Source organism: Meleagris gallopavo, chromosome 2, assembly GCF_905368555.1.
Source record: "Meleagris gallopavo chromosome 2, MGAL_WU_HG_1.1, whole genome shotgun sequence".
NCBI classification, from domain to species: Eukaryota; Metazoa; Chordata; class Aves; order Galliformes; family Phasianidae; genus Meleagris; species Meleagris gallopavo.
The window spans coordinates 50,290,021-50,303,135 of NC_139405.1; the positions used below are offsets into that span (position 1 = coordinate 50,290,021).

A 13,115-nucleotide genomic window follows, 5' to 3' on the forward strand; every position below is an offset into this window, starting at 1 on the left:
TCAGGAAACTTCCACTGCTCCAGAGGTCGCTGCAGAACAATTGGGCAGGCACACCAATAATATTCACAGTCACTGCCATTGCGTCTCTCTCTCAGCTTTCTGTGGGAAAGTTTCTTGGGAAGATCAATGTTCAAAACAGCAGCAAGACGAAGAAAACAGATTGACTAAAGTGCCACAAAATGGCCTGGAAAGAGATTCACAGAGCACCCTCCACATGTAGCCCTGAGCAGATCGTCCAGAGCCATCTGGGACAGCTGAGGCTTTGCAGAGGGCAAAACATCTCATCCATTTCAACACCAAAATCACAGATAGTCCCTGTGCTGAGGACCAAGAAAAAATAATAAGAAAATCTCCAGCTTAGCAATCAAATTAGAAATCTAGCCCCTCTCTTCTTATCATCAGAATAGCAAAGAGCAAGTATTGAAGTCTTTGTCCAGAATCAAAAAAAGACATCATGTATGTAGACTGTGTGAGAACTAATGCCTGGTATTTATTTCCATGGAAAGTATAAAAAATACAAAAGGCACAGTAACACTATTTGATAGACAAAAGTCTCAGCTACAAAACTCTGTTTTTCTACAGACACCACCATTAGCCAGTTCACATTGATGAGCTGATGGAGATGCTCATTTTGTGATGTGACAGCTGTGCACGACTATCTGGAACATGGCTTGTCTTTCATGTCACTGTTGCCACTGCTAAAGCACACCACTCACAATCTGCACTGTTTGGTCTCCACCAATGTTAAGCAAATGTCAGTGAATGCCAACAGGTGCCATTCTTCCCTCATGGAGGAACTCAGCAACACACCTTTACTCCACATGCACCTCAATGTCAGGCGCCATTTTGTCAGACTGTCCCTCTGCTGCCATCTGTCACACAGCAACAAAATGTAAAGGAATATTGGTGGGTAGGTTCAACCCCTACTGCCATACATACCACCAACATCTGCCTCTGATGCTGTGGGCCAAGAGAATAAAATAGGAGGAATTACTTTCAGAGCAGCTCGTGTATCAGGTACATGCTCCATATCTAATATAGATACTCCTAATTCTTAGCACCAGCAAGCAGGGAAGAAAACAGTTTGCACCCTGCGTCTGCCTGTTGTTGATAAAGCTATATGCATAGGAACACTCAGTCCAGGACCGACTGAGAAATAATTCTCTCTTCGACTTCTGACAATCACATCTACCAGTTCTCATAACCTGATGCTGCATCTTTGAAACAGAGTCAGAGCAGAGGAGTTTTCTCCTCTGTACAAGATCACTGGGGGCTATAACAGCAGGCAGAAATCTACAGTGCACCACTAATCAGAGGTTCCCTCAACAGCTAAGACTAGCCAAAAACATAATATCTAAGAAAAAAAGTGTTAATTGTAACACAATATTTATTGGAAAAGATAGATACTTCTGCACATGGAAAATGGTGGAGGCCTGTGGGAATATTAAATTCCTCTTTGTTTTTACATTTTCATTCTGTCAATCCTCAGCTTCACCTCTTGTTTCTGTCTTCCTTCCTTCAAATCAGTGAGCTTTATCTGCACAATCTAGATCCTCCCCCACTTTTTGAGAACTCTTCCAATGTTCCCTTCATAAGGAAAATTCAAAGATAAAGACCACTACAGCATAAAATAATTTTTTTCCTCTGCAGTGATATTGGCAAAATATTGCTTCTTATGGATCTCCCAGCCCAGATCCCTAGGGAACTTAGCACAACACCACTGACAGCTGATGTTCTCTCCATGATTTGATTTCCCCATAAGAGTCCTGTGCAGATCCTCTAGCACCTAATACTGCTTTGCACTTCTTGCATGCTCTTACCTAAATAGCAGCCTTTTCTTATGAGAACTTTCTCTTGAGACCGCATGCCCTCTAGCTACATTTGGCTGAAGTTGGCCAACCAGTTCAAAAGTCGATGAGAGGACAGCTATTCACCTCGACTCACTCACACTCAGAGCAACACACAATCCTCATTTTCTAGGGAAATGAGGCTAAAAAACAAACAGTGAAACCAGGATCTTTCAGTCTCTCACTCTGTATGAATCTAACATTCATCTATGCAACAACCTCCTTCTGACAGGAATTGCCTTTATCTGTATTTTGTAAAGCTTTGAGCATATTGCCAGGACTTTAGTAATAAAATATCATAGGGAACTATATATTTGAATACTATTATGAAGAAAATATGTGCATGTTCACACAGACATTTTCAAAAATATTGAATATGTTATTTAAAGTTGTATTTGTATGTTTGTAGGTCAAACATAGGGCAAATCTTTTACACTCAAAATGTACAACTGAAAGAAAGTATATAAACTCTTTTAATTTTGGATGCTAAAAGGTGCAAGTTCTAACCAGTGTTTGGATGGGTGATTTCCCCAGGGAACCCCAGGTGTCCTGGGCACAAGCCAAGCAGTTATTGCTGAACGCTGGGGCTGAGGTTCACCTCACCTAACCTTAGCCATCTGTCTCCCTGTGGAGACTCGGGCACTTCTAGAGGGTGATACCTGGAGGATGAAATGAATCACCTTGCCCAAGTCTCACCCCCTGACTACAGAGGTGGCCCAGACTACTCAGATAACCATGTAATTTTTGAATAACTGCAATTAGGTGAGATGAATGCCAAATGTGGTGAATGTTAGCCCACAAAAACCAAGTGAGTGGGAAGACTTCACATGATGGCTGGATGGGAATAAGAAAGAGCAAACCATGAACTCAAAATTCTCAGCTCCTATGTAGAAGCAAGAACTGGCTTATCACACTTGGAAATTTCTGCAATTCCATGAAGGGCTCTTCATAATAACCAAATATGCATTGCTAAAGCAGCCATGGTTAGTTTAAAATTTACTTGATGGCAGTGAAAGTTAGAAGTACTTTCCCTACTTTCCCTGTAGCATTCATTCAGTTACTGAGAAAAAGGTGATTATAGCCAAAACAAAAAGGCAAAAGAGTAATTCTTACTTCAGTGCTGATTTGAATAACTCTCACTTAGACACAACAAAAATTAGAATAAAGACCTAGAGAAGAAAATAAATAGATGATAAGATAGATAGATAGATAGATAGATAGATAGTCAGACAGACAGAAAAATAATTAAAAAATCCACACAACTTGAGATGGATACTGCAGGTGAAGATTTTAATTGCTTTACCTCCCCCATGTTTCAGGCGCGAAGGATAACACACACGACACACTGGGCAGTAGGTAAAGAATTTCTCATCATACTTTCATTTCTGCAGTTGAATTTGTTGGGTTTGAGCAACTCTATTGGTTTCAAAGTTCTGCTTCCCATTAGTGCTATCGACCATGAGATATTGTTAGGGGCTTTTTGTGTGCTTTTTTTTTTTTTTTTTTTTTTTCCCTACTTTCACTGGCTGAAACACAGCTTATCCCCATGTCCATTAAATATACATTTGAACAGCATTTCCACCTGCACTTTGTCACCTTGGGTTCTCCAGGGGTATACCTCCACTTGGCTCTGAGCTCAAGGGCGCCCTTGATATCAGCCTGAGAGTGCCAACAGGCATGCTAATGCCCATTTGAAACAGCTTTTCCTTTGCCTCAGATGTTCCCATGCACTCAATGAATAAAAAGTCTCTGCTTTGCTCTGACTGCAGTGTTGTAGGACGACCTCACCTCATTCTGTCAGTGAGCTACAGTTGCTTTCAGGCACCTCCTAGACTTTGCTTCCCTTCCTGGAGTTCCAGCCTCCTCTTACTTTAAGATCCAAGCTAGCAAGAGGCCATGCTTGTATTGATCTAATCTTACCTTTTTGTAGAGCTGTCAAGCCTATATTCCTTTTCAAAATGTCTATGCTCCCTGGAAAATTAGAAACATCCAATAGTTATGACTTGCTTCTGAACCACAAAGAATATAAATTGCAAAGAGGGAACAAAAAGCTGAATTTTCTGGAAAAGAAACCTTGGCAGTAAAGACAATTTGTTTCTCTGCTGTCAATAAGAGGTGTCTATATGGGACACTGTAGAGGTTTTTTACTGGGAATAAGTTAAAATCAGCAACTACCATCTTGTCCTGTGGGTGAAGCATGCTATCTCAAATACGTAATACAAGCCAAACTAGGTGTCATTTTTTTAACTTTCTTTTTTTATGAATCACTTCCAAGTCTTGGGGGAAGGACATCACGACAGACAGTTTCTCAACAAAGAACTGACATGAGAACAAAAGCTATTCCTGAAGAGCTCCCAAAATAAAAGTGAGACAGATGAGTGAGGAAAAGTTGCATGGGTGTTTCTTCAAACAGGAACATGGTCAGAAAAGAGATATCAGAAAATGTAGATTCATTAAAACTGAAATGTCTTACAAAGCTGTCAGTTTTGCGGAAATATGTTTGGGGAAAAAAAATACAAGAAAGCTTCAGCACTGTGAGTATGTCAGGTTTGGATGCCTTTAGAGCTAACAGTGTCAGTGTTTCCTCTTAAAATGACTTCTCATTATACATATGCTTTATATTTCACATTCTAATACCACATTTGATATCAGCACCAGCACAGCTGACTCAGAGTGAATCCTTCCTAAATTTTCTGTCAGAAGGAATTTGAAAATTTGCAAGTTTCATTCCCAATTGAATCCAAAGTAAATTTTAAAAACCTTGAAATCCTTTGCAAAATGGAATTTCCAGTCTTTGCCCAACATTTCTTTAAACCCCAGTCCTCTGTTAACAGTGAAGTCAAGCTTTGGGAAATGCATCCTCCCAAAAAACTGTTCCTTCATCTTCCCTTTTAAATGGCATCTGGTGAGAACTACATTGCTGGAGATCTAGGCGAAAGCTGCTAGGTAGATGTCCTGAAAAACCACAAATAGTTAAGTACTTGACCATATTCTGCACCCTGGGTAATAGCTTTCCTTATAATTATTTCTGCTGTTGTCATTAGCTCCAGCACTCTCACTATTTATTACCATAGGTATTTTGAGACTCATAAAAATGTGATCTTACTCAAGGCTCAAGCAACACATGAAATAAATCAGCAGCACTGAGCATTGGCTGACACTGGATGAAACCTGGCTGGGAACAGCTGGAATGCTCTCTTGACTAAATATTTACAAAAGCCATGATTATATCACTGACACTGTGTGAATATAACAATTTATCAATCATCTTGTTTAACTCAAATCCCTACAGGAGGGGACAGCATTCTCACTTAACAATAAGTATCTACTGTATGCTAATTAAGTGAGTTATTTTTCTGTTAAGGTTACTTCAGGGATATGCGGGCTTTTTAATCACCCATTTCCTAAGCGCTGCTACACCTTCAGAGGCACAGGAAACACAGAGTTCAGCTCTGCTGTCACTTGCTCAAGCATCCATCCCATAACACCATTGGAGTTATTTGGAGTTATTTGAAGCAAGGGCAAGTACAAACCAATGCACAGTGTTTATTTTGTTTTCCATGTTTCCCTTCATGTTCACTTGCCCCTGCACAGTGCCCACAGGTGGCAATTACCACAGCAGCCACTCCTTAGTCCTTCCTACTGCCACAAGTTGCTCTTCCTTCCAGATGCAGCCAATTTGGTTTTCTGCCCTTGCACGTTCTTTCTCAAGTAGTTGGCAGTGCTCATAGCACTGGTTGGGAGCAATACATCCAAGCTGAAATGCCCATGTCCCCTAGGAAAGACTTCTTGAATTTCTTTACCCCATGCTCAGGTTGGGCACAGCTGGGTGAAATGCCTCAGATTCCTATCATCATCAGAGCCTATACAGCATCTCACTTCTTGCATCCAGACAGTGTAATGAACTGTTGTCCTGCTGGCAGTGAATTTAATGTTGTTTTCATTTGAGGCAGTTAGTCCTGACCAGTAACTCTAAACCTGCAGCTCCCCAGAAGGTCAGTGGCTGCTAAATGTATGCATACTGCTGCCAGGAGAGAAGGGCAGGGACCTGAGGAGGTGAGCTTTGCCAAACTGTGGCATTGCCATGAATACAAGAATTGGGTTTGTAGAGATCAAAGCAGCAAGCAGACCTGATCAGAGTATCAGGAGAACACTTCTTGATGATAAAGCAAGCACATCTTACCAATAGGAGATTCACTTGTGGGCACCACCAAGCTCTACAGGACACGAGCTTTTTATAAAGCCTTCCACCTTCTGCTTCATGCCAGCTTAACTTGCTTGCACCAGCAACAGTGTGAACACTTCAGCTACCTTTCTGTCTCCTTCAGATTACAGGCATTAGCACAGTGCAAGAGAGAACACCGATCTCCAATCCACCAGCCCCACAGCACACTTTAAAAAGTTTTCCTTCAAAATGCCATACAGGTGTGTGGATAGCACTGCTACCGTTTGTGTGGATCCAGGCTACCGTTCAAAATGAACCAATGGCATCTGTGGCTCCCCTCTGGAACTACTTTTAAACTTCACCTTTATTTCCAGGGATCATTATTTTAAAAGAAGAAAAAGGTTGGGGTGATGAAATCTGCAGTTCCTTGAGAACTTGAAAAAAAGTTTGGTTCATATGTATCTTGGAGGAAGACTTTTTTTCACATTTTTTACATGTTGAGAGTCTGCATAATAATTGTATTTTAGCCTCTGGAGCCTATCTGCCACCAAAAAGGAAATTTCACCTTCTTCTTGCTACCTACAGAGAGGTTTATAAATCAGCAAGCACGTAGACATGGGAGCCAGGACTTGGTTGCCCTTCCTGGAGCCCTTAATGGCTCAGACATTCACAGCAAGTGCTCTTTTCAGAAACACAGGGAAGGGGGGAGAAGTTATGATAAATTTAGTTTTCCTTTGAAGTTAATAACCTCCAACAAAAGCTTTTGGTAAAACACAGACACCTTAACATTTTTTTCCCTTTCAAACATTTTTTTCCTCTATTTTTCCCTCAGATGGTAAAATCTGAGGAAACCTGTCTCTTCAGAAGTAACTGCTTTGTGCGAATGACATCAGCAGACCATGAGGTTACCACTGGTAAGTCGGCACCCTGAGGGGGATGAAATGAAATCTCTTATCAGCCTACTTGCTCCTCTTCTTTACTACATTTTGTGCCTTTTGTAATATGCAAAGCAAAGGAAATGTTTTGCTCTCCTTCTTTTTTTTTTTCCCCACCATTTTTTTCCTAGGGAAAAAAAAGACCATACATTCGACTGGTTTCTCCAAAGTCTCAGCTGCTCCTTCAGGCCTGTTTGGTCCCTCATTCAGAGGTGAATGATTCAGAGAGTGCAGTTCAACTCCCCCCTCTTTCTCCCTCACCCCGGACCTTATCTCACCCACCTTCAGACAGCTTGAAAACTCAAGGACACTTTGCCCAATCCCTTCCCAGCGGAAGAGGTCCTCCATAACTGTGGCTAATGTTACCTCTTACAAACTCCTTCCACCACAGAAAAGGCACTGATGTCTTGGCTTCAAAGCTGTGGTAGATAAAAGTTCTTAGCAGTTTCACAGCGTGGATATCTTGTTGAAACTTGTTTCCTTCTGGCCTCTCTGAAGTTAAAAAAAAAAAAAATTCAGAGTCAGAAACTGATGGTGTGGAAGGGAGAGGACATGGAGGAGACAGTGGGTAAATACAAGGAAAAATGTCTACAGGACAAGGAGATTCTCTTCCCACCATATGGGTTATCCAACAGGTGGAGTCAGTTTGGCTACTACCTGCAAAAATAGGGGAAGAACCTGGAAAGTGAAAACTCCAAGGGAAGGCAGCAAGAGAGATGGTTTGTTGCAGGAGAGTATCTGAAATGATGAACCTACTGTGACTCAGTTTGCCATGAAGTTGTCTCATAGCTTACCTGCCATCAAACCTAGGTGTGAAGATGGGAGCTAGAGACTTTCTACATAATGATCGTAATGCCTCATGCATTCAACAAGCATGTATTTTTCTGCTAAAAAGCAAACAGGAAGAGCTAAACATTAACAAACATGAGAGTTTCTGGGGGGAAAAAAAAAAAAAGAACAACAAGCAAAAGTCTTCATTGTAGACTGACTGTCCTAATGTTGTGCTCCTTACCTTGCACTCATTCCCTGCACTGTCACCATCAGCACAGTGCCACCGACTGTAAGTACACACAGTGACACATAGGGACATGCGATGACAGCCGTATTGGGCTGCAGATGCAGCATGTCCTCCAGCCATGGACCACTTGCCCACCCAAAGGGTGCAGTGTGCATGGCCCAGATGAAGCCAGGGAAGAACGGACAAAGTTGGATGTGGGGTTGGCATCCTCTATCCAGACACACATTTGCTTAGTCAGCTCTATCATCACCATTGGGACCCATGTCACTATTGTCACTGTGTCACCATTGTTATTGCATCACCACTGTCACCACGTCACCATTGTCACTGCATTATAACATCATCTTTTTCACAATGTAACCATCATCACCTCTCCCTCCAGAACAGCTGGGGGTCCACTCCCCAGCTCACCAGTGTGCTCCTGCACCACCCAGTTCATCAGGAAGAAATTCCCAACATCCTATAGTCTAGTGATGGCCACCATCATCAGGGACTGGGTGACACCATTCAGCACTGCCAGTGCCACAGAGTCAAGGGACAGCATGTCATCACCAGCGCTGCACACCAAGCAGAGTACAGCTGGCATTGGTTGCACTGGAGCCTCCATGGCTGTGCTGATGTCTGCTGCCATTGCAGCGTGGAATTCAAAAAAGAAAGTGCACCTAGCCCCCCTTGCCCACCCTTTGCAGCTGTTTATTTTCCTTTCCTGAAACACTCTGCACTTCCCCAGAATGACAACATTTGGGCAGTGTCACTAGATTATTGCAGAGAATGCTGGCAGGGGACAATATACAAAGTGCACTGCGTCTGTTTGGTGACAAAGTCTGCCACACTGGGCAGGAATAGTGTGACCAGGGTACCCAGAAGATCCAGAGCTGTGCTGCACACCATCACCACCTTCATGTGCTTCTCTTTCTGCAGCCAAAGCCCTGCCACCTCATGCTCGAAGCCCTTCTGCAGCAGTGCCTCAGGATCCCATGGGATTGCAAGCAGGCTTGATACCACCACAGTGCCATGGTGCAACCACAGTGTGCTGTTACCGCCACACAGCACCTCTCTGTACAGCCACCACATGCCAGCACCAGCACACAACACTGTCACACCGCTCACTTTCAGGTGGTATTCTAGCAGGCAGTCCTGCTCCTCCAGCTACACATGCTGTTCCTCCCACAACCACTGTTCTGTCTTGGTGGTCTGCCCCAGCTCACCACTGCACCAGTCACTTCATCAGGAGGAATGTTTCAGAGTGCAACGATCAAGGGCAATAACATTGTCAGATGAGATAAGCAGGAAAAAGGGAGAGTTGCCTTTTGTGATAGGAGTTGGATAGACTGCGAAGAGCTGCCTCTGAGAAACATCCATGATCATATTGAGAGGTTGTGGGTGAAAATCCGGGACCAGACTAATAAAGGATACCTGGTGGTCATGGTCTACTATAGGCTGCCTGACCAGGCAGAGCCTATTGATGAGGCCTTCTTTCTTCAGCTACAAGCGGCATTACGCTCACAGGCTCTCATCCTGGTGGGGTATTTCAACCATTGCCTGCTGGAAAAATGATACAGCAAGCTGCAAGCAGTTCAGGAGGCTCCTGGAGTGTGTTAAGGATAACTTCCTGCTCCAGGCATTAGACAAACCAAACAGAGGAGAAGTTTCTGGATCTGGTGCTCACCAATGCAGAGAAGCTTGTTAAAATGGGTAAAACTGGAGGTACTCTGGACAGTAGTGACCATGCCTTGGTTGAGTTTGTGATCTAGAGGTGGATGGGTGTGGCAAAAAGCAGAGTCAGGACCCTGAAATTCAAAAGAGCAAAGTTCTTTTTAAGGAATTACTGGACGAGATCCCCTGGGAAACTCTTTTCAGGAACATAGGGACAGAACAGAGCTGGCTTCTCTTTAAGGACACCTTTCTGAGAGCATGAGCTCTCCATCCCCCAGTATAGGAAAACAAGCAGAGGAGGCAGGAAATCAGCATGGTTGAACAAGGACCTGCAGGGTAAATTTAAGGATAAGTAGGATACGTACAGGCAGCAGAAGCAGGGATGTGTGGCTTGGGAAGAATACAGGGATGCTGTCTTTACATGCTGATATGGGATTAGGAAAGCGAAGGTGCAGATGGAACTGCACTTGGTAAGACATAAAAAACAACAAGAAAGGATTCCATAGGTACATTTGTCAATAGAATCAGGCAAAGGAGAGTGTACCCCCTCTGATAAATGAGAAGAGAGAACTGGCTTCAGCAGACATGGAGAAGGCTGAAGAACTCAGTGAGTTCTTTGCCTCAGTCTTATTGGTAGCCAGGCTTTTTGTGTTTCTCACATCCCTGAACCTCACACCTCTGAAACTCTGAGTGAGGGCTGGGGAGCAAAATCCCTCTCACTTCAAGAGCAGAGCAAGTCCAAGACTATCTCATTAGACTGAATGTGTACAATCTATGGGGCCCAATGACATACATTCCAGTAATCATGGAGTAGATCCTTCTGGAAGACATGAGAAATAAGCAGATGATCTAAGGCAGCCTGCGCAGCTTCACCAAGGGCAGATCATGCCTGACCATTCTGGAGGCCTACTGCAATGAAGTGATGGCATCAGTGGTTCAAGGAAGAGCAACTGATGTTGCCTGCTTGTTGCAAATGCCCTATCTCTGTAGGCATTCTAGGCCAGGTTGGGTGGGGTCCTGGGTGGCCTGATCTGGTGGTTGGGAACCCTGCCTGTGGCAGAAGGGTTGGAACTAGATGATCTTTGAGGTCCCTTCCAACTCAAGCCATTCTATGATCCTTCCCAAGATAAGCTTACAAATAAACATGCTAAATCACTGCAGGATCCTGAGTCTGGACTACAGCAGGGCAGACAGGATATCATCGCAAGTACTGATCATATACTACCACATACGATTCCTCAGCAGGTGAGGGAACGTGTGGAAGCACAAAGCACACTAGCTGGAGGTGGAAATGAGAACTTCCAAACCTGCAAGGGAAAATTAAAGGTTAAGGAGAGGAAACCACACAGAGACCTCTACTGCTTTTACTAACAGCATGCTTTTATGTAAAAAAATGTGTATTTTCCTTACTTTAGTAAAATAATAAGAACAATGGACATTTCCTTTTGAAGAAGTTGTTTCTGAGTCACTACACCTACCTCACACTCCTCAATACCTGCAAAGCAGAAGACACCTATGTCTCCACATGTGCTCCAAGAACACATTGTAGTTTGCCCCAGGGTGAGGAGCAGAAAGGCAAACCTGGTTCTGGAGCTGTGGATCAGTGAAGGACAAGAAGGTGTCAGCCACCTTGCAGGCATGACAAGGGAAATATAGGGGCTTGAGGCTAATAGAGAAATTCAACACATCACAGTGGCATGACAGAAAAGCATGAGGGATGAGACAGTGAAGACACTGGCTTTTTTTAAAGGCTGGCACATCTTAAGCAGAACAATTTTGGTCAAATGCTTATCACATTTTCTGCAGAAACCCTCAATGTTGCCATTTGTTAATTTTAATGGGATGGTATCTGCAGTTCCCAGTCAGAGCCAAGGATCCTCTGACACGTGCAAGAGGATGGGGCTCCACCATGCACAGCATATATAAGCAGGAAGATAAATAGCACACTAAGACTAGAGCAGGAAGATAAAGCTACCTACATGAGTTTTGGAGCCTTTGAGAGTCCCATTTTTCTTTCCTGCATGGAATTCTTCTATTCAGAAAAAAACAGCCATCATTCTAAAAAAAAAAAAAAAAAAAAAAAAAAAAAAAAAAAAAAACAGAACATCATATTTGAAATTTACCAAGGAGAAAAAAATATAAAACCTATAATGGTCGTAAAAAAAAAATTAACATTATACTAAGTTCATCTTCAATTGCACTCTGAAAAGTCTAGATTTTGATTAAGACATACATTCTGACTAATCTGGGTAATTCCATGTATATACACATGTACACATATATCTGCAGTTTTAAAAAATACTAATAGGCATCCCCACCTGTCTCTGCATTTTGCTGTAACTGTGCCATATTTATGTCTCCCCAAGAAATAACTGACACAGAAAAAATTCCTCCAACTAGTAGCCTGCCTTGAAATTTATAAAGACACCCACAAATGCAACAGGGTTGAAAACAGCATCCCGAAGACACTGAGGAGAGAGATGTAGGACCTGTTTCTGAAATCTGGAGTGCACAACAATCACAAGCACACACTGACTGACAGCCTGCCACTGGCAGGTTTTACCATTTCTGATGGCAAAATGAAGAAGAACATGAAGAGGTGGGATTGATCTCCCCTGGTATAACTCCCTGGAAGTCCAGGCAGCGAGCAGAGAGCTCTAGTCATCTAGACTCCCTTTATACTCAGCAGATAGAGAGCGATCCCTCCAGAGAGAGATTCATCCCTTGCAAAGATGGATGCCCAAGGCAGACAGGATGAATCACCCTCTGAAGGGGTTTCTCTTTCTCTTTCCACATAGAGTCCTCCCACAACTACAGAAGGGCCTCAGACCTCGAGGTTCGATTCAATGCCTGTTAGAGGGGAGATGAGATGAATCCCTCCTGAAGTGACACTTTCAAAGCAGTGCCAGTGTTATCCATGCAGCATTTAAGGATGACCCAGCTCAGTCCTCTATTCCATGTGCTGTGTCTTCCTGCTTGCTCCAGGCAAGGAATGGGTTAGTTTGCATTGATGGCAAGTGCAGTGCTTCTGCTGAAAATCATGCCAAAATTGCATACCATTTTTGCAAAATTAATTATTGAGCTTTTTATTCTGGCTGCTGTATCACCAAGAAGTCATATTCTGCTCCAAAATACCTCTCTGCTGTTTAAACCTACAAGAGAACTTCCTAGATTTAATTCCGAAGTTGTGCCCACCCTGGTGAGGTCTGAGTGTAGTTTCACCATTTATTACTATATATCAAACACTGGCAGTTCCTTGTGGTAAGAAATAACATCATTCCTATTTTTCTCCTGTCCTTCACTGTAAGTCTGTCACACATTAGGAAATGCTGACAAGGGAGCCAGGGTTACTGTATTGCTTTTCAGAGGTACAAGCTGCCACAAATGCATTACATAAAGCAACTTAATTTTACAAGTGCAAGTCATGTTCTTTGATATTTTTCACTTTAAGAACCGTCTGGTTTCCTCAATCCAGTAAAGTCATTTTTAAAATC

General features: G+C 42.9%; 1 protein-coding gene across 2 annotated transcripts in view; it reads right to left on the reverse strand.

The window, feature by feature from the left end:
- The window catches only part of LOC146544972 (uncharacterized), a 116,732-nt gene that overhangs the window by 80,146 nt on the left and 23,471 nt on the right, over nucleotides 1-13,115 (reverse strand). The window contains exons 1-2 of one of the 2 annotated variants that reach the window (XR_014881351.1): nucleotides 11,601-12,003; nucleotides 3,212-7,439 (exon numbers count right to left, since the gene is read on the reverse strand). Coding sequence is in view for 1 of the 2 variants with exons in the window: in XM_085217100.1 (XP_085073226.1) it covers nucleotides 7,314-7,439 (126 nt within the window). In the remaining variant the exon portion in view is untranslated. Of the gene's footprint in view, nucleotides 1-3,211; nucleotides 7,440-11,600; nucleotides 12,004-13,115 lie in introns of those variants that run through there. The other variant, XM_085217100.1, reaches the window with a different exon arrangement.